The 20,308-nt window shown below is 44.7% G+C and overlaps 1 protein-coding gene and 1 non-coding gene across 6 annotated transcripts in view; both read right to left on the bottom strand.

Moving 5' to 3' along the window:
• ANO1 (anoctamin 1) overlaps window positions 1–20,308 on the bottom strand; it is a 322,106-nt gene that overhangs the window by 129,770 nt on the left and 172,028 nt on the right. For all 5 annotated transcript variants that reach the window (XM_077462289.1, XM_077462271.1, XM_077462279.1 and 2 more), the window contains one exon: window positions 6,711–7,043. In XM_077462289.1, coding sequence (XP_077318415.1) covers window positions 6,711–7,043 — 333 coding nt within the window. The remainder of the gene's footprint in view (window positions 1–6,710; window positions 7,044–20,308) is intronic.
• On the bottom strand, window positions 121–249 carry LOC143956250 (small nucleolar RNA SNORA71). Its single transcript, XR_013269875.1, has one exon. It is a non-coding gene; the product is annotated as a small nucleolar RNA SNORA71 (small nucleolar RNA).

Raw genomic sequence — 20,308 nt, 5'->3', positions numbered from 1 at the left:
TAGTATCGATCTGAAAACTGTGCGCTAAAACAAGACTGACCTTTTTTACTACATTTACTTTCCATGATTGCACCAAGGCGCAGTTTTACTGAACCGATACATACTGCACAATGCACTTAGTGTGTGAAAGCCACAGGGTTTGAAAGCTACAAATAAACCCCAAACACGGGACATGCTTTCACATGCTACTATTCCTGCAGTATCAATGACTGGGACACAAACAGTACCACAATCACTTTCGATGCAGGTTGAACACCGTTTTCATATACGGGCGCTACTTACGTATGTGTTCACTTCTGCATGCGAGCGGAGGTGGCAAGTTTAAATCATTTTTTTTTCTTATTTTACCATTTTTTTTTCTTTTTACACTGTTCTTTTTCAAAAGCAAAAACAAAAACCGTCATCTTTATTAAATGTAAACATCCCTTGTAATAGAAAAAAAAAAAAGCATGACAGGACCTCTTTATCTCAAAAAGACCTCAGATCTCATATTTAACCTGAAATGCAATAAAAAAAATTTAATAAAATGTTGTCATTTAAAAAAAAAAAAAATTTATTAAAAAAAAATGGCCCTTTAAGAGCTATGGGCAGAAGGGCACGAGACTGCGGCAGGCTGATAAAAGTAATTTTGCAGCGAATCCGCAACAGAGACCACTTATCGTGAAGCGGACCGCCCGCTGAAGAAGAGGATACCGGGGTCCAATGTTTGGAGACATAACTGATCGCATGTGCAATACCATAGCAGTCGAAGATTAAAACAGAGGCCAAGATGGCAGCTTCCTTGGCTGAAAATTATAGAAGGGTTTACTTGAAGGGCTGAGAGAACTTTGTGTGGTGCAAATTTTTAATTGGTTGCTGTTAGAAGCCTTCCTTCATCTAATATCGAATATTTACCAAATAAAAAGTTACTAACATATGTATGAATGGGTTGGGTCTTTATAGTATGATTGAGTTGTATATATTTAATTTCTTCTAGATTGGGAAAATTTAAATATACAGACATTTATATAGCTTTAGAAGCAGACTGCTAAACACACGAGGGAAGCCATCTTTTAGCTTCTTACACAGACATACACATCTGATTATATTCACATTCATCTCAAGAATATAACTACATTATTGATATTATTACATTTTGTATTTTAATATCATTCTTGTAATCTTATTTTATTAAATACATTTTGAGTTTTTACACAAGTGAATGGACTCTATTTTGGGACTTTTCTCATCAATAGAAGTTTACAGAATATCAAGAGAGTATTCTTCCATTTAACAGTTGCCCACCCTCATAGGTTTTAATCAATTGAATGGCTGCCATTTTTCTTCTCACACACACTGAACATTAACATGTTAGCCTATGTCTCCACTGCAGGTGGCGCTTTACTGCAGCAGCAGTGCAAAGGGAGAGAAAGTCAAGAGGAACATGGTTCCTCTGTGGTTTTCTGAGTCACTGGGGCAGGGATTTGGTTGAATGCTGAGAGCCCATGTAACTCTTGTGGCCATCTTTAGTCAATAAGAGTCTATTTAAGACCCTGGCTCCTGAGTTTGGCACAAATTTAGCATGCGGGTAGTGTAGGGACAGGTCACCCATCCCAGGGACAGCAATGGCGACAGCTAACGGTTCCAGATGAGTAGGGAAAGTCAAGGGATCCATCACTTCTCCTTGAAACCTCCCACTTGGGTATGGGACTGTCAGTTTGTCTGAGATCTGCTCGGCTACAGTCTGCCGTGCATCCATGCCTTTTTCCAGTTGGGCTGCCTTCTGCCCCCCACCCCCCCCCCCCCAAGAAAAGTTTTGCCCAGGGTCCAATCAATATTAAAGACGGCCCTGGACTGGCCCCGTTGTTTTTTGGGACACACACACACACACACACACACACACACACGTCCCACAAGGCAACGGGGCTGCTCGTCGAAGAGGAGGAAGCGCCGCAGAATAGGAAGAAGCAGATTAGGAAGACTGCCTAACAACAGCAGTTTCAATTAAGTTAAACATTTTTTTTTAATATTTTTAATTTTTTAAGAATATTAATGACATTTCTTATTTTAGGATGGCCCTCCACTTTAGAAGAAAATCTGCCAGGAAAGACAGATAACTACCACTGCCAACTTGTATTTGAAGTTGCATCCCAACATCCATGTTTCTCAGATTACCAAGTTGTTGATCCAAATTTTGCATGTGCATGCAAGGTATGCTGATATGAACATTCATATCCTTTGTCATATTGCAATGTAGTACATTTTATTTATATTGCCTAAACACTTCAAAAGGATAATAGCCCCAGAGCATGTATCTTCAAAAAGATTAAATAATGGTAGCTCTGACATTTCACTGTTGAAAGGTTCAGGAAAAATGGGACATCAAGACATGTCTGGAAATTTGTGAGCACAGACATCACACAACTTTCCAGCTAAGCCTTCTGCATTCAGCCCACTGAAGTGAAGGTATGCATCCCCTAAAGCGCGAAAAAAAAAAAAAAAAAAAAAAAAAAAAAAAAAAAGGGATGAGCTTCTTAAAAGAGGCAGGTTATAAATCAATGTACCTATGAGAGAAACCTTGATCCTTTGACAATGAGACTGCCTACTAGTTTTGTGACAAGGTCATCAATAGCAGTGAAGCTGAACAGGTTTCATCACTGCTTCCTCAAAATCCTATCTGTGGTTTCTCACATAGTGTGAAGCACATTCTGTATAAATGACAGGAAGTCTGTAGGATGTATTTTTTTTTCTCCATGGATATGTACAACATGGAGCATTAACTTTTTTTTTTGATCTTTTGCTTTCTTGATTTTGTGGTCATGGGAAACAAAGATTTACCATCCAGAAACCTGGCACTGGACACGGTGACACACCTGGGGAGCGCTCTATGATATACACAATCAACAGTATATTTAGGAAGCAGGGAGTGGAGAAAATCAAATGGGTGGAACACAACCTTTTCAAAGATATTCCTGATATCTCATGATTAACAAAAGTTGCACAATACAGAAAACAGACTTCATGGTAACCATAAAAACAAAGCAGAATCCTCAAACTATTGTTCTACCAGTCAGCTCAACTGCCAATTCCAGCATTCTACTGCTATATAATACTTCTAATTCAGCCTACACCCAGTGCCATCTGAAGGAATTCTAAAATGGAAAATCTGAGGATATATATAACCAAGCTCCGAAAAGGGAAAAAAAACAAAAAAAAAAAAAAATCAAAAATCTGTGATTTATAGTCATTAGCTCAATAAAATTGCCCTAAATATATAGAAGGCCAGTGGGACCTGCAGCCACTCTACCAGGCACCATAAATAGGGATGAGCCAAAAAAAAAAAAAAAAACCTGGTTCGGTTTGCAGCAGAACATGCGAACAGGCAAAACATTTGTTCAAACATGCGAACACCGTTAAAGTCTATGGGACACGAAGTCAAAAGTGCTAATTTGAAAGGCTTATATATGCCCTGCTCCAGGGGACATATATCATTGCAAAAAAAAAAAAAAAGTTTTAAAACAGCTGCTTTTTTTTTTATTTCCCGGGAACAGTGTTTTTAATAATGCTTAAAGCGAAACAATAAAAATGAAATATTCCTTTAAATATCACGCCGGGGGGGGGGGGGTGTCCTTAGTATGCCTGTAAAGTAGCACATTTTGCCAGTGGTTAGAACAATAGCACAGCAAATTACATTTCTAAAGGAAAAAATGTAATTTAAAACTACTCGCGGCTGTAAGGTATTGTCGGATCCGGGCAATATAGATGAAAACCTCCTCCCCAGTCCATTACCAGGCCTGTTCAGTCCAGTATGGATATTAAGGGGAACCAAATTTAAAAAAGAAACAAAAATGGCGTGGGGGTCCCCCAGGCACTATATACTCTGAACAGCAGTATATATACACACACACACACACACACTATACAGCCTGCCCTATATACTCTGCAGAAAATTGGGCTTTAGGTTTTGGTGGTATCAGAACACTGTAAGACTTCACAGAAAAGCCTACACACAATCTGATTGTTGGCTAACAAAACTGGAATTGTGTCCGAAGGGCATTGGCCCAAACTTGTCTTCCATACACATGGCCACACAATTGTTTTTGGTTCAGTTCTATTGGCAGATAGCATGTCTAATCATATTTGTTTTCTTTTTTTAATGCACAATAAAAAAATTGTGGAGAATAATACTTGGCTACGTGTTTTACTTCAAATGACATTTTGGGAGTAGGCAGTTACATTTTAAAAAAATACAATGTAAAATTAACAAGGGATACCAACATAGTTGTATCTTTCATCTTAAAAGCTACAGGAGAATGGTGTCGTGGTAACTTGCCCAAAAAAAAAAAAAAATGATAAAAAAATATTATTCTTGATATCACTAGAAAAAAAAAAGCCTTTGAATATTTGTTTGCAATAACTCCATGAGTATTACCAGCAAAGCAGCTTCATTATTATTCCATTAAAGAAGAAGAGAATATGCGCTGCATTTTGAGATTTCATAATTTGCCACGTCACGAATGTTAATTCTCCATTACGAGCGCTAGTTTACAAGACCGACTTGGCTCGTCCTCGCTTCCAATCATGCGTGTTTGTACTTTGGACTTTTGTCAGACGGACTTGTGTAAAAAAAAAATCCGACAACAGACACTTGTCCATGGCAAATGTATAAGCCTGTCATTTAACATTTGTCCACGGAACATTGGCCAACAATTGTCCGATAGCATACACGGTCGGATTTTCCACCAACAGTCTGTCATCACACATTTCCCCTCGGAAAATCCAATCATGTGTATGAGGCTTTACTGGTGGGCGCAGGAAAGGGCCCTGCTGTGAAATATTATATCAAAAATTTTAATTACATGCCCTTGTTGAACAGAGGCAGAAAAATTGGGTGGTGGTGGTGATGCCCTAAACCAAAAATATTGTTGGAATCTAGCATCAAGATTGAGGAGGAATAGGATAGTCAGCATAGGCAGTTTTTTTAAGGGATCCCACATCCATAGCAAATTCAATCAGTTACATCAGCATCAGGTGGTTGATAGCTGCTGATCCAAGACTTATTCATTTTTATGAATGTGAGCCTATCAATGGAGTATGTGGACAGGCGCACTCTTTGATCCATTACAAACCCTCCAGCAGCACTGAATGTGGGCTCAAAAAGCATGCTGGATGCAGGACAGGCTGGTAGCTCAATTGCATATTGAGCTAGTTCTGGCCAGTGGTCCTGCCTTAAGACCCAGTAATCCAGGGGATTCTCTGTTGGAAAGGTCTTCAAGTCTGCTCTTGTTGCTAGAAATTCCTGCACCATGTAATGCAGGTGCTGGTGATGGTTTCTTGAACCGATCAGACCTTGGTGCCAAGGACTTAAAAATTCTTTAAAGGCATTGGTTAGCCGGCCACCTTCTGTATTGTATTAGAAACTGTACAATGGCTGCACTGTATATACCACCAGAAGTGTAGTAGACACTATTAGATACTGTGTATTAGAAACAGAGTACACCATGGAATGCACTGTAGATATAGGCTACACTGGATGCATAGTATATATGTAATAATAAAATATATATATATATATATATATATATATATATATATATATATATTTTTTTTTTAATTAAGTACACTGGCACTAACTGAACAACCAAACTGTCTCTCTGTCCATACTAACAACACTGCACACGGCTGCCGTGTAAGCAGTCTTATATAGTGTGGGGTGGGGACTTAGTCCCCCGTGACATGATTGGCCAAAGGCACCCTGCCTTTGGCCAATTATGGCTCTCTTAGCAGAGGGCGCTGTGATTGGCCAAAGCATGCAGGTCAGGTGCATGCTTTGGTCAATCATCATACAGCAATGCACTGCGATCTCGCAGAGCATCATCAAGTGTTCCGCAGCGCTCAAATTTGCTGCGAATGCCCCATAATGTTCGCTCTTCGGCGAATGGGCAAACACCCAGTGTTCGACCTGAACATCAAGCTCATCCCTAACCATAAACATCACTGTCTACCTGCTTCCAAGGTTATAGCTACATAGAAGTGGCCATTGTCATTTTATTTCTACAAACAGTGGTGAAACAAGTTTTATTTTAAACCTCTTTTAAACATATTTCCCACAACTGTGGTCAACCGGTAGCTGTCTTCATTTTCCATATGCATGAAATCTGTTATTTAAGATCCAAGCACTATACACAGCAAAAGGAGTGTCTGAGAAAGACTGGATCGTGTCTGCACATCTAATGCCCCGTAAGCACGAGCGGATTTTTAGTCGGAAAAAACATTCACCAGTTTTTTCCGACGGAAAATCCACTCGTATGTACGGGGAATTCCGCTCAAGCTTGGCTTGCATACACATGGCCACACAAAAGCTCTCTGAACTTTCAACAGTCAAGAAAGCGGTGATGTACAACACTACGACGAGTCGAGAAAATGAAGTTCAATGCTTCAGAGCATGTGTCAAATTGTTTCCGAGCACGCGTAGGAATTTTGCGCGTCGGAATTGGTACAGACGATCGGGATTTCCGTTCGGACCTTTTTCCGACCAAAAAATTGAGAACCTGCTCTCAATCATTTGCTGGTGGGAATTCCGCCAGCAAAAGTCAGATGGAGCATACACACGGTCAGAATTTCCGACCAAAAGCTCGCATCTGACTTTTGCTGGCGGAATTTCTGATCGTGTGTACGGGGCATTAGTCTTCATCATGTGCTGTCTGTATTGCCTGCAAGTGGAGCCTTACCTCTTCATCTTTCTCTAGCTCCAGACCAGTCTCCATCAGGTTTCCTTCAAATTCCTCCCTGCGGAATCTCTTGTCATCTTCATGATAATCTATTCTGGGTTCTGATTCTGCAGTTTCTAGGTCAGGACCTCCACCAGGAAGGTGGTGGCCATCTCTAGCCCCCCGAGAAGAGTGTACTGAGTTGTTATGGTGGGACTTTTTACTTGGAGTTCGGTTACTGGAAGACTTCTTATAGGTGTATGCCAAAATATAATCCACTTTCCTCTGGCCATCTCTGAAGCACAGTCCATGTTTACAGGCAGAGTCCTCATCCACTCCCAGAGAGTTCAGTAGCTGCAAAGGAGGAAAAAAAAATTAACTGTAATTTTGCGTTCTAACAAGTCAACTCAAAAAGGCCTTTTTCTCATTTCAGGTGTTTTGTTATAGTACCCATCTAAGGTGATTTTAAACAAAAAACTTGTAACACAACCCATTCAGTTTAAAATAGATATGAAAAGGCAAACTCTATATACTACATTCCCTCTATTTTCCCGTTACATTCCCTCTGTTCTCAGCTGCATAAGAGCTCGGGGGATGAGAAACAGCACCACCCAAAAGGCTGTTTGCACCCTCCACTGCCACATTGCACTGTGTTTTGTTTTGGGGGGGGGGGGGGAGAGAGCGGGTACCACGGATAACCAAGCCGGAAGTTTGGCCCCCCATTCACTTGTGCATGTGCAGTAGGAAACTGGCTGAGAAGCCACAAGGCTTCACTTACTGTTTCCCGTACGTCAGATGCCAGCACCCGAAGCCAATTGAAGAATCGGCTCCCTGGACAGTTAAGTGTTCTTATACTAAAAGTCAGCAGGGGGCAACATTATAACCTAAACATTTTTTAGCTTTACCACTTAAGGACTGGAAGGATTAACCTCCTTAATGACCAGGCCATTTTTTTTCCCCCCCAATATGCACTGCGTCACTTTAACTGACAATTGCGCGGTCGTGCTACACTGTACCCAAACAAAATTGATGTCCTTTTTTCCCCACAAATAGAGCTTTCCGTTTTGTGGGGAAAGTAGGGAGGGAGGTGCAGATACCTGTATAATACAGGTATCTGCACCCACTTCCGGGTATAGCTAGCCGCAGAATAGCTGCAGATGCCCACCCCCATTGTGTTCTGGGAAACACACAACTCCCAGAAAACAGCGGGGACCAGTGAAGACGCGCAGCGCAGTAGGGAACCGGGCAGTGAAGCCGCAATGCTTCACTTCCTGATTCCCTGACAGAGGATGGCGGCGCGGGCAGCCGAGAGATGAGCGATTTCTCATCACCTGCTGCCGACATCGTGGGCACCCTGGACAGGCAAGTGTCTATTTTTTGTTAAAAGTCAGCAGCTGCAGTATTTGTAGCTGCTGGCTTTTAATAAATTTTTATTTATTTTTTTACGGTGGAGCTCGGCTTTAAAGCGATAGAAAAGTCCACTTTGTGATTTCTACCTACAGGTAAGCCTATAAGAAGGCTTACCTGTAGGTAAAATATCTCCTAAATGGGCACAGTTTAGGATATATTCACACTAGATGCAGCTGGTATCACCAGTGCATGCCCTCTGAAGATCCGGCATATCATGGCAGGCCTTCAGAGCACCGTGTTGGAACCGAGGGCTCCAAAGCGAATGCGTGGCAACGCCATCGTGGCTCTGGCCATTCACAAAGCCGAAGCTAGCAAACGCGGAAAGAAGACCCAAGGAAGATGTCAGCCGAGGTGACAGTGCGCTGCTGAAGGGTTTGTTTTAAGGTATTTCATAACGTGCTAGTATGCAATGCATACTAGCACATTATGCAGTTGTCTTACAGGGGAACGTTTTTTTTTTTTATTGCAGTGGTGTACAATGCAATAAGGAGCATTGCAGGGGTGTGCCCCTGGTTTCATATTTCTGCTAAAGCAATGGCCGTTTTTCCAATCTTAGAAGGTTGGAAGATGTATGTTTAAGGTCTACAAACTGTTTTTTTAAAAGTGCCAACTGGTTTTGACTTCTAACATATGCTAGAGAAACAGCAGTGGATATAGATAGCTTTATAGAAATAAAAGGCACATTGTAGATCACATACAACATCTTAAAGCCCAACTCCATACAAAACAGAGAAGGGAAAAGTTCAAACCTCTGCTAGGTTTAAATGTGGTCAGAGTACCCATTGGAGCTTGGCTCTACTCTGTTGAATTCAGTTACTATTCTTCATCTATGTTCACCGGGAAGAAATATCAAATCAATTTAACCATATTGACACAAGCTGGGTACCTAATCCACACCTTTATTGTTAAATGCCATCATAAACGAACTACGGTTTTATCAGTAGATTGTGCGGTAGGAAGCTTGTTGGAACATGGGCATTGACTCATACAGTCATTTATATTCTAAATGATCAAGTCATAAAACTGGGCATTAGTGATGGACGAACTTCCGACGGGACGTTTCGCGAACGCGAAATGCGAACGGACCCAAACGTTCGCGAAACAGAACGTTCGCCGCGGGCCCCATTGACTTCAATGGGAGGCGAACTTTGCAAACCTTCATGTCGAATTTGCGGCCACGTGGTAATTATTAGGGGGTAAAACGTAGTCCCACCATCTGGACAATGACATAATACATGTATGAGGTGAATTTGGGATCGATAACTACAAGCATTTTTATTTTATTTGGGAAATTGTTCTAACAATTCAGGACTATGGAGCTAATGAAGGCAATGGAGGAGAGGGAAGGTCAGGGACCAGGGTAGGCAAAGAAGAGGGTGCAGGAGATGATCACCAGCAGCGTGACATACCGGAATGACACATGCACCGTGATAGAGGCATCTGACAGCAGCACCGTAATACAGAGCACTGACAGCAGCACCGTAATACAGAGCACTGACAGCAGCACCGTGACATACAGCGCTGACAGCAGCACCGTGACATACAGCGCTGACAGCAGCACCGTGACATACAGCGCTGACAGCAGCACCGTGACATACAGCGCTGACAGCAGCACCGTGACATACAGCGCTGACAGCAGCACCGTGACATACAGCGCTGACAGCAGCACCGTGACATACAGCGCTGACAGCAGCACCGTGACATACAGCGCTGACAGCAGCACCGTGACATACAGCGCTGACAGCAGCACCGTGACATACAGCGCTGACAGCAGCACCGTGACATACAGCGCTGACAGCAGCACCGTGACATACAGCGCTGACAGCAGCACCGTGACATACAGCACTGACAGCAGCACCGTAAGCAGCCCCAGGAGGAAGTCAGCACAGCACAGGGATGGTGTGATCCCCTCATAATAAGAACCCCCAGGAGGAAGTCAGCACAGCACAGGGATAGTGTGATCCCTTCATAATAAGAACCCCCAGGAGGAAGTCAGCACAGCACAGGGATATCATAAGCAGCCCCAGTAGAAATATGACACCGCTCAACCTCTTCAAAGAGGAGGGTAGGGGCATATAGTACGGTGTGCTTTTTTGGGTCAAGGAAGTGAGCCAAATGAATTAAGAAGGTCTGTGTGCTTGATTAAAAAAATAGTTTATAGACATATACATGGTCTACTGGTCACATGTGTTGAATTCCTCCGAGATCCATGCCTCATTCATTTTTAGAAATGTGAGGTAGTTAACACTGTGGTGAGCTAGGCGAGTACGCTTATCGGTCACAATCCCCCCTGCTGCGCTGAACGTCCTTTCGGACAGGACACTGGATGAGGGGCAAGCCAACAGTTCGATTGCAAATTGGGCAAGCTCTGGCCAGAGGTCAAGCCTGCCCACCCAGTAGTCTAGGGGTTCATCACTCCTCAGAGCGTCCACATCGGCCGTTAACCCAATGTAGTCGGACACCTGACGGTCTAGGCGTTCCCTGATGCTGGATCCGGATGACACCTGTCGATGGGTCGGCTGAAAGAATGACCTCATATCCGAAGTCACCAACACATCTTCAAACCGGCCTCTTCTTGCAGGCGCTGTTGGATTGGTACCCGCAAATCCTTCTCTGGGAGTGGGAATTGCTCCTCTGCCAGCGCACGCAAAAGCAGAATGCAGCATTTCTCGAAGCAAGGCCTGGAAGTGCTGCATTCTGACAGCCCTCTGCGACGGCGGTAACATTTCCGCCATTTTGTGTTTGTACCGGGGGTCTAAGTACGTTGCCACCCAGTACTGGTCCTTGACCCTCATGCTTTTTATACGGGGGTCCCTATTAAAACACTGGAGCATGAAGGCCCCCATTTGCACTAAAGTGGAAGCGGTGTGGTGGCCTGGCTCCTGCTCATCATCCAGGATAATGTCGTCCTCTTCATTCTCCTCTCCCCATCCACGCACAACAGGGATCCCAGAAAGGTTTAAAGCATGCTCTTCTTGCTCCTGCTCATCCGCCCCGGCACCATCCTCCTCTGACTCCTCATCAGACTCCTGTTGTTGACTTGTCTCAGATAGAGTAGCCCCCCCTGGGAATTCATCCAGCATTGCGACTTCCTCATCTTCCCGCTCCTGCTCCTCCACAGCCTGATCAATGACACGACGCAATGCACGCTCCAGAAAGAAGGCATAAGGTACCATGTCACTGATGGCGCCATGGCTGCGACTGACCAGTTTGGTGATCTCCTCAAATGGCCGCAGAAGTCTGCATGTGTCGCGCATGAGCAGCCACTGGCGCGGTGAAAAAAAACCCAGCTCCCCAGAACCGTTTCTTTCGCAGAGTTCATACAGGTAGACGTTAACTGCACGTTTCTGCTGGAGCAGCCTATCAAGCATATAGAAGGTTGAGTTCCATCGCGTCGGGCAATCGCAAATAAGACGTCTGACCGGCAGATGGTGTCGCCGCTGAATGTCAGCAAGGCGAGCCATGGCCGTGTAAGATCTTCTGAAATGGGCCGAGATTTTCCTTGCCTGCCGCAAGATGTCCTGGACCCCAGGGTATTTGACAAGGAATCGCTGCACGACCAAGTTTAAGACGTGTGCCATGCACGGCACGTGCGTGATTTTGCCCTGTTTCAATGCGCTAAGCAGATTGGCACCGTTGTCACACACCACTTTACCAACTGTCAAATTGAGCGGTGTTAGCCACTCATCTGCCTGTGAACGCAAAGCTGAAAGGAGTGCCGGGCCAGTGTGGCTCTTTGCTTCCAGGCACAACAGACGCAGCACGGCATGGCAACGTCTCACCTGGCATGTGGAATAGGTTCTGGGGAGCTTGGGCGGTGCAGTGGAAGAGACGCTAGCAGCGGAAAAGGAGGAGGCAGCTGAGGAGGAGAGGGAGGAGGATGGAGTAGGAGGAGGAGAAGAAGAGTCAGGCCTGCATGCAATCCGTGGCGGTAAAACCAAATCTACACGGGTGCCACGGGTTACATGCTTGACGGCCGTCAGAAGGTTCACCCAGTGGGCAGTAAAACTGATATACCTTCCCTGCCCGTGTTTGCTAGACCACGTGTCTGTGGTCAGATGTATCTTGGCACCGACACTGTGTGCCAGAGATACATTCACTTGCCGCTGAACATGGCCATATAGCTCTGGGATGCCCTTCTCTGAGAAATACTTCCTTCCTGGGACCTTCCATTGTGGTGTTCCAATGGCCACAAATTTGCGAAAGGCCTCCGAGTCCACCAGTTTATATGGCAGTAGTTGGCGGGCTATGAGTTCTGACAAGCCAGCCGCCAACCGTTGGGCAAGAGGGTTATCCGGCATCATCATTTTTTTACGCTCAAACATTAGGCCCACGGAAGCCTGCCTTTTTGCAGAAAAATGTGAGCTTGGCGTGATGGAAGGTGGAGTGGAGGACAATTGTGAGGAGAGAGGAGAAGGAGAAGTAGAAGACGAGGCTGGACGGTGAGAGCCTGCAGTGTGGCTTTGTGTGTTCCGTTGCTCCCACTGGGCTCGGTGATGGCTGCTCATGTGCCTTCTTAAGGCGGTCGTCCCTAGGTGAGTATTGGGCTTACCGCGACTAACGCGTTGACTGCAAAGATTGCAGATGGCAACGCTATTGTCAGCAGCGGACACGTTAAAAAAAGCCCACACTGCGGAGCCATGTGCCGGTGTCCTGGGAGCGCCAGATGTGACCGTACATGGTCGATGACTCGCTCCTGATACATTTGCAGTCTGCTTTGTCCCTGCTGTGCAATGTAAGTCATTGCTGCTTCTCCTCCCTATCTGCTGGTCCATATCTCCCTCTGAACTCCCCTCCTCTTCCTCTCTTGTGGGCACCCACGTGACATCACTAGACACGTCATCATCAACGTCACCTTCCCCACCGCTATAAGTAGAGATCTCGGAGTAGGCAGCAACACCGGGGACCAACCTCCTCCTTGGGCTGATCTGGGTACTGGCGTCAGACTGCTGAGTAGCGCTTGTTGCTACCTCCTCTTCCTGATCCAATACCAAGAGTGGCTGCGCATCAGAAATGTCCTCTTGATATGGATCGGAAAATAATTCCAGTGACTCAAGCGGAAGGTATGTGGTGGTGGTGGTGGTGGTCGTGTTGTTGGTGGTAGTGTCTTTGGGGGTGCACATAGCAGAGAGTGAAGAAGAGGGTGCAGATCGAGAGGATGAGGAGGGTGCAGAAGAGTAAGGCTGAGCGAGCCACTCAACCAAGTCTGGTGCATCCTTTAAAGTAATTGAACGCACCTTCTGCAACTTCCCACTTTGGCTCAAGCCTGTTGCTCCTGCCCTACCCCTACCACCCCTGCGGAAGGGCCTGCCTCTTCCTCTGCATGTCATTTTTTAAATGACCCTGTGACAAAACTCTTAGTCCCTATACCGCTGAAGGACTGCTGCAGTATAGGTGAGCGGTCAGCAGTGGTGCACGTCAACCCTATCTATTGTGGACCTATAGCGGTCCTTACAGAACAGCAGACTGTACCGCACTCAAGCCTATGTACCGTAGCACCCTATACCAAGTTACCAGTCCTTATAAGAACTTTTGTGGAACAAGCAGGTTGTGTGTTAGTGATTAGCAGACTGTACGTCAGTCCCTATACCGCTGAAGGACTGCTGCAGTATAGGGCAGCGGTCAGCAGTGGTGCACGTCAACCCTATCTATTGTGGACCGATAGCGGTCCTTACAGAACAGCAGACTGTACCGCACTCAAGCCTATGTACCGTAGCACCCTATACCAAGTTACCAGTCCTTATAAGAACTTTTGTGGAACAAGCAGGTTGTGTGTTAGTGATTAGCAGACTGTACGTCAGTCCCTATACCGCTGAAGGACTGCTGCAGTATAGGTGAGCGGTCAGCAGTGGTGCACGTCAACCCTATCTATTGTGGACCTATAGCGGTCCTTACAGAACAGCAGACTGTACCGCACTCAAGCCTATGTACCGTAGCACCCTATACCAAGTTACCAGTCCTTATAAGAACTTTTGTGGACCAAGCAGGTTGTGTATTAGTGTTTAGCAGACTGTACGTCAGTCCCTATACCGCTGAAGGACTGCTGCAGTATAGGGCAGCGGTCAGCAGTGGTGCACGTCAACCCTATCTATTGTGGACCGATAGCGGTCCTTACAGAACAGCAGACTGTACCGCACTCAAGCCTATGTACCGTAGCACCCTATACCAAGTTACCAGTCCTTATAAGAACTTTTGTGGACCAAGCAGGTTGTGTATTAGTGTTTAGCAGACTGTACGTCAGTCCCTATACCGCTGAAGGACTGCTGCAGTATAGGGCAGCGGTCAGCAGTGGTGCACGTCAACCCTATCTATTGTGGACCGATAGCGGTCCTTACAGAACAGCAGACTGTACCGCACTCAAGCCTATGTACCGTAGCACCCTATACCAAGTTACCAGTCCTTATAAGAACTTTTGTGGACCAAGCAGGTTGTGTATTAGTGTTTAGCAGACTGTACGTCAGTCCCTATACCGCTGAAGGACTGCTGCAGTATAGGGCAGCGGTCAGCAGTGGTGCACGTCAACCCTATCTATTGTGGACCGATAGCGGTCCTTACAGAACAGCAGACTGTACCGCACTCAAGCCTATGTACCGTAGCACCCTATACCAAGTTACCAGTCCTTATAAGAACTTTTGTGGAACAAGCAGGTTGTGTGTTAGTGATTAGCAGACTGTACGTCAGTCCCTATACCGCTGAAGGACTGCTGCAGTATAGGGCAGCGGTCAGCAGTGGTGCACGTCAACCCTATCTATTGTGGACCGATAGCGGTCCTTACAGAACAGCAGACTGTACCGCACTCAAGCCTATGTACCGTAGCACCCTATACCAAGTTACCAGTCCTTATAAGAACTTTTGTGGAACAAGCAGGTTGTGTGTTAGTGATTAGCAGACTGTACGTCAGTCCCTATACCGCTGAAGGACTGCTGCAGTATAGGTGAGCGGTCAGCAGTGGTGCACGTCAACCCTATCTATTGTGGACCTATAGCGGTCCTTACAGAACAGCAGACTGTACCGCACTCAAGCCTATGTACCGTAGCACCCTATACCAAGTTACCAGTCCTTATAAGAACTTTTGTGGACCAAGCAGGTTGTGTATTAGTGTTTAGCAGACTGTACGTCAGTCCCTATACCGCTGAAGGACTGCTGCAGTATAGGGCAGCGGTCAGCAGTGGTGCACGTCAACCCTATCTATTGTGGACCGATAGCGGTCCTTACAGAACAGCAGACTGTACCGCACTCAAGCCTATGTACCGTAGCACCCTATACCAAGTTACCAGTCCTTATAAGAACTTTTGTGGACCAAGCAGGTTGTGTATTAGTGTTTAGCAGACTGTACGTCAGTCCCTATACCGCTGAAGGACTGCTGCAGTATAGGGCAGCGGTCAGCAGTGGTGCACGTCAACCCTATCTATTGTGGACCGATAGCGGTCCTTACAGAACAGCAGACTGTACCGCACTCAAGCCTATGTACCGTAGCACCCTATACCAAGTTACCAGTCCTTATAAGAACTTTTGTGGACCAAGCAGGTTGTGTATTAGTGTTTAGCAGACTGTACGTCAGTCCCTATACCGCTGAAGGACTGCTGCAGTATAGGGCAGCGGTCAGCAGTGGTGCACGTCAACCCTATCTATTGTGGACCGATAGCGGTCCTTACAGAACAGCAGACTGTACCGCACTCAAGCCTATGTACCGTAGCACCCTATACCAAGTTACCAGTCCTTATAAGAACTTTTGTGGAACAAGCAGGTTGTGTGTTAGTGATTAGCAGACTGTACGTCAGTCCCTATACCGCTGAAGGACTGCTGCAGTATAGGGCAGCGGTCAGCAGTGGTGCACGTCAACCCTATCTATTGTGGACCGATAGCGGTCCTTACAGAACAGCAGACTGTACCGCACTCAAGCCTATGTACCGTAGCACCCTATACCAAGTTACCAGTCCTTATAAGAACTTTTGTGGAACAAGTGAGTTGTGAATGTTTAGCAGACTGCAGCAGAAGGGCAGCAGTCAAGTATAATATCCTTTCTATATTTGGAAGAAAGAATATTATACATGTACAAGCCTATTACTGTACCACTGATACCAGTCCTGAAAAGAACCTTTGTGGAACTAATAATAACAGCAAGTCTTTAAAATTACCCTCACTGCCTGACAACACTGCTTCCTTCCTGTCCCTATACAAATTGGCAAAAAAAGAGAACGATTAGTGGTTACTGGAACAGCTCTTTTGTGGACCTTGATAGTAACAGCTAATGATGATGATGATGATGATGATGATGAAAGACTAATCTGGCTGTCCCTGTAGCATACACCGTCCTTTCCCTTTCTCTAAACTAACAAAAGACACTCAGGCTGCTGCAAGAATCAGCAGCACAGCAAACCTATCAACACCTAACACCTATACCAGTCCTGAAAAGAACTTTTGTGTACCAAATAGCTAGTGGTTTATCTCTCCCTACTCCACACAGGAACCTGTCCCTATCGTAACAGAAGAAAGAATGTAAAATGGCCACCGGATCGGGTGTATTTATAGGTTAGGGGGAATGTACAAGTGTCCATGTGCTGTCATGTCTCAATTGGCTGTCCTGTATCACATGATAAACGTGTCACCAAAGGTTAAAGTTCTTGTATACATTAAACACGTAAGTCCGCCGCGGCGAACGACGGAAAAAGGCGTTCGAACGTGCGGACCGCGAATGTCGGAAATTCGCCGCGAAACGACCGCCGGGCGAACCGTTCGGCCATCACTACTGGGCATTGCTGTAGGAATAACCTCTAACGGCACACTGGGCCATGTTTGCAGGCTTTCCCTTATCTTGCACAGGTGCTATAAATCAGAGTCAAAGGCTTCGTATTTTGGACAGCTATTTAATCTAAGAGAAATTCCCAAAACATGGCCTGTTGGGGGGTACTTGAGGACAGGGTTGAGAACCCCTGCTCTACGGCACGGAGATTTAAAGAACTCCTGTAATATATAGTGTATATACACACACACACACACACACACACACACACACACACACACTAATCTACGGCTGTCCCAAATGCCTTTAGCGACCCAGAAATATACCATAATTGACACCAAATTATTTGGGCTCATTTACACCACTGCACTGCAATAACATGTTATGTACATTGGTGCACCATTTGATGTAAATAGCACCCCAATGCACTTTCCCAACATACCTGCTTTACAGCACACTGCAATTTGCTTTGTGCTAGCAAAAATGCAGTAGGTCTTATTTTGGTCCACACTATACAATCTGACTTTACAATTACCTTGAGATCTACCATCAACTATGTGGCAGAAGGGCCTGTGTGATTTGATACAAATTGAATGGATTGTTTAGTTCTCCTCATATTACATAGTTTTGGTTATTCTAAGGCCCCTTTCAAATCAGTGGACCTATCAATTTCGTCTGTCCATTTTTCAGGCGGACCCAATCGGACCACCCATTGTTGTCTATGGAGTGGCGGATGCCAGTGGACATGTGTCCGCTGATACCCTCCAGCATCCGATTTATTCCCCATCCGTCCAGAGGATCGGATCGGATGACAGTCGGATGGAAATGGCCAGGGAGTCCATTTTCCTCCAACTGCCCCATAGAGACCTGCGGGTTGTGCGGATACGGACCTGTCATCAGACTTCTCAGCAGGGATCAGTGGAGAAATTCCCCACTGAGCAGGTGGATCCACTGGACGAAGTCTGGCCCATCTGAAAAGGGACTAAAAGGAGATTGTACAATCAGATTGTATAATGCATGGCCAACTTTAGTTGCCTCCATACAAATATAAGCATTCCAGTTTTGACTCTGCATAAAAAAGCAAGAAACTTGCAGCACAGATTACATCGGATAGTGTTTTCCTGGTGAGATCAATAAAGAGTATTTCAATTCTACCTAATTCCACTATACCCTTGGTTTCAAAATCTGCTGGGTGTTGTAGTTCTGAACAGACTTTGGACTGTTATTTTATACAATTTAGCCACTTATATCCAAGTCTGTAAAATATATACATAAAAAAATAGATAAAACTTCAAAAAGTCCACAATTTAAATATATATATATAGCAGCGCTCAATATACAAAATCTTATTCAGATATTAGTTCATATGTGCTCTTGAAAGACTGGTGATAGAGTCCAATGAGTGAAGAGAAGAAAAAAAGGATCAAAACCACTTTCCACCTGGCGTTTTTTCCACCTTATGTGCTCTCCAAATACAAACCCCCCAAGGGGATGCACTCACCAGAAAATCAAGGATGTATGAGCCTCCAATAAACCAAACCACTGAGTTGTTTAGTCGTGGGAAATCAAAGATATGGGAGCCTTCAAAAACTTTAAATTCATTGGTCGCTTGATATCTCCATAATAGGATGGTCCAGAACTCATAAAGGAGACAAGATCATACTGACATAGTGTGATACTGTTTTAAAACCTTTATTAAAACCCCCATACAAAATAAGCGTACCAAATATATTCAAACAAATCGCATAGGATAAGTGTACTGTGCCTGAGTCACTCGTGGTGAGCCCCTTCGGTTACCGCGAACGACCGCTCTGTGCGTTCGGCTTACTTCCTGGTACCTTGGTTGGTTCACGAACGAGTACTGGAACGCACACGAAACTTCCGGTGTGTGTTACGCCCTGACGCGTTTCGTCATTTCCGACTTCGTCTCGAGGACGAAGTCGGAAATGACGAAACGCGAAGTAAGCCGAAATGACGAAACGCGAAGTAAGCCGAAATGACGAAACGCGAAGTAAGCCGAACGCACAGAGCGGTCGTTCGCGGTAACCGAAGGGGCTCACCACGAGTGACTCAGGCACAGTACACTTATCCTATGCGATTTGTTTGAATATATTTGGTACGCTTATTTTGTATGGGGGGTTTTAATAAAGGTTTTAAAACAGTATCACACTATGTCAGTATGATCTTGTCTCCTTTATGAGTTCTGGACCATCCTATTATGGAGATATCAAGCGACCAATGAATTTAAAGTTTTTGAAGGCTCCCATATCTTTGATTTCCCACGACTAAACAACTCAGTGGTTTGGTTTATTGGAGGCTCATACATCCTTGATTTTCTGGTGAGTGCATCCCCTTGGGGGGTTTGTATTTGGAGAGCACATAAGGTGGAAAAAACGCCAGGTGGAAAGTGGTTTTGATCCTTTTTTCTTCTCTTCACTCATTGGACTCTATCACCAGTCTTTCAAGAGCACATATGAACTAATATCTGAATAAGATTTTGTATATTGAGCGCTGCTATATATATATATTTAAATTGTGGACTTTTTGAAGTTTTATCTATTTTTTTATGTATATATTTTACATGAAGTGCAATTTTTAACAAGCAGCAGCTATTATTGTTTTATTATTTATTTGATTGAATCATTTAGTAATCATAAGGAGTAGTCTATAGATTGCTATATTTTTCTTTTAAAATTAAATCCTCAAGCGCTGAGCAGTGTGCGATTTATAGGTGGGTGACGATAAATTTCCAGCACGCTGGCCTGAAATATATCCAAGTCTGACTCTAAATTCCAGCCAACCGCGTTCAGAATGAATTACTAATGGAATTGTGGTAATTACTACCTGATTCAGTAAATTATAGCAATTATAAATGATTTAAAATATAATACGTTGTTTTATTGCTCTCCAAGAATGCCTGGGCTTCAGGGAGAAACAGGATCATTGGAAACTGATCCCTCCAGAGAGTGGTAAACAGCACTGATTCTCAAGTGGCCAGACACCCAAACCATTGGCATGCAGGGATGAGGGCATCCCAGCCAATCTGCAAACAGGCGATAGACAGAACTTGGGAAGAGGAATAAGTATGTACATGAAGTTGAGGCAGGACAGCTTGGACGGAGGACGGGTGATTGAGTATATATGGTTTTGGCACTTTAAAGCCCCGAGTGAGAACCGTTCAGAGATCAGAAAAACCTATGTCTGCATTCTAGTAAAGTATTCTTTTTTGTTGCAACATTCCTCTAAAAATAGCCATTGACATAGTTTTCATATTTTTTGCGCTTGTTCTATAATATATTCAAAACATTTCATACAAATGGTTTGTAGTCCCTCATTCATACATATCAAAACAAATACCACGACAGAGAATACATGCTACGAAAACAAGAAAAAGTTCAATCGTTTTTGGTGGATGCCTTCTTATAACTATGGAATACAACAGCAGTTAGACCGCCCTCCCGATCTT

The sequence above is a fragment of the Lithobates pipiens genome, unplaced genomic scaffold (assembly GCF_037356315.1).
Source record: "Lithobates pipiens isolate NorthernLeopardFrog02 unplaced genomic scaffold, aLitPip1_a1.2 Scaffold_10, whole genome shotgun sequence".
Lineage (NCBI taxonomy): Eukaryota > Metazoa > Chordata > Amphibia > Anura > Ranidae > Lithobates > Lithobates pipiens.
Note: the sequence above shows the minus strand (reverse complement) of the source record. Positions and strands in the feature narration are given on the sequence as shown.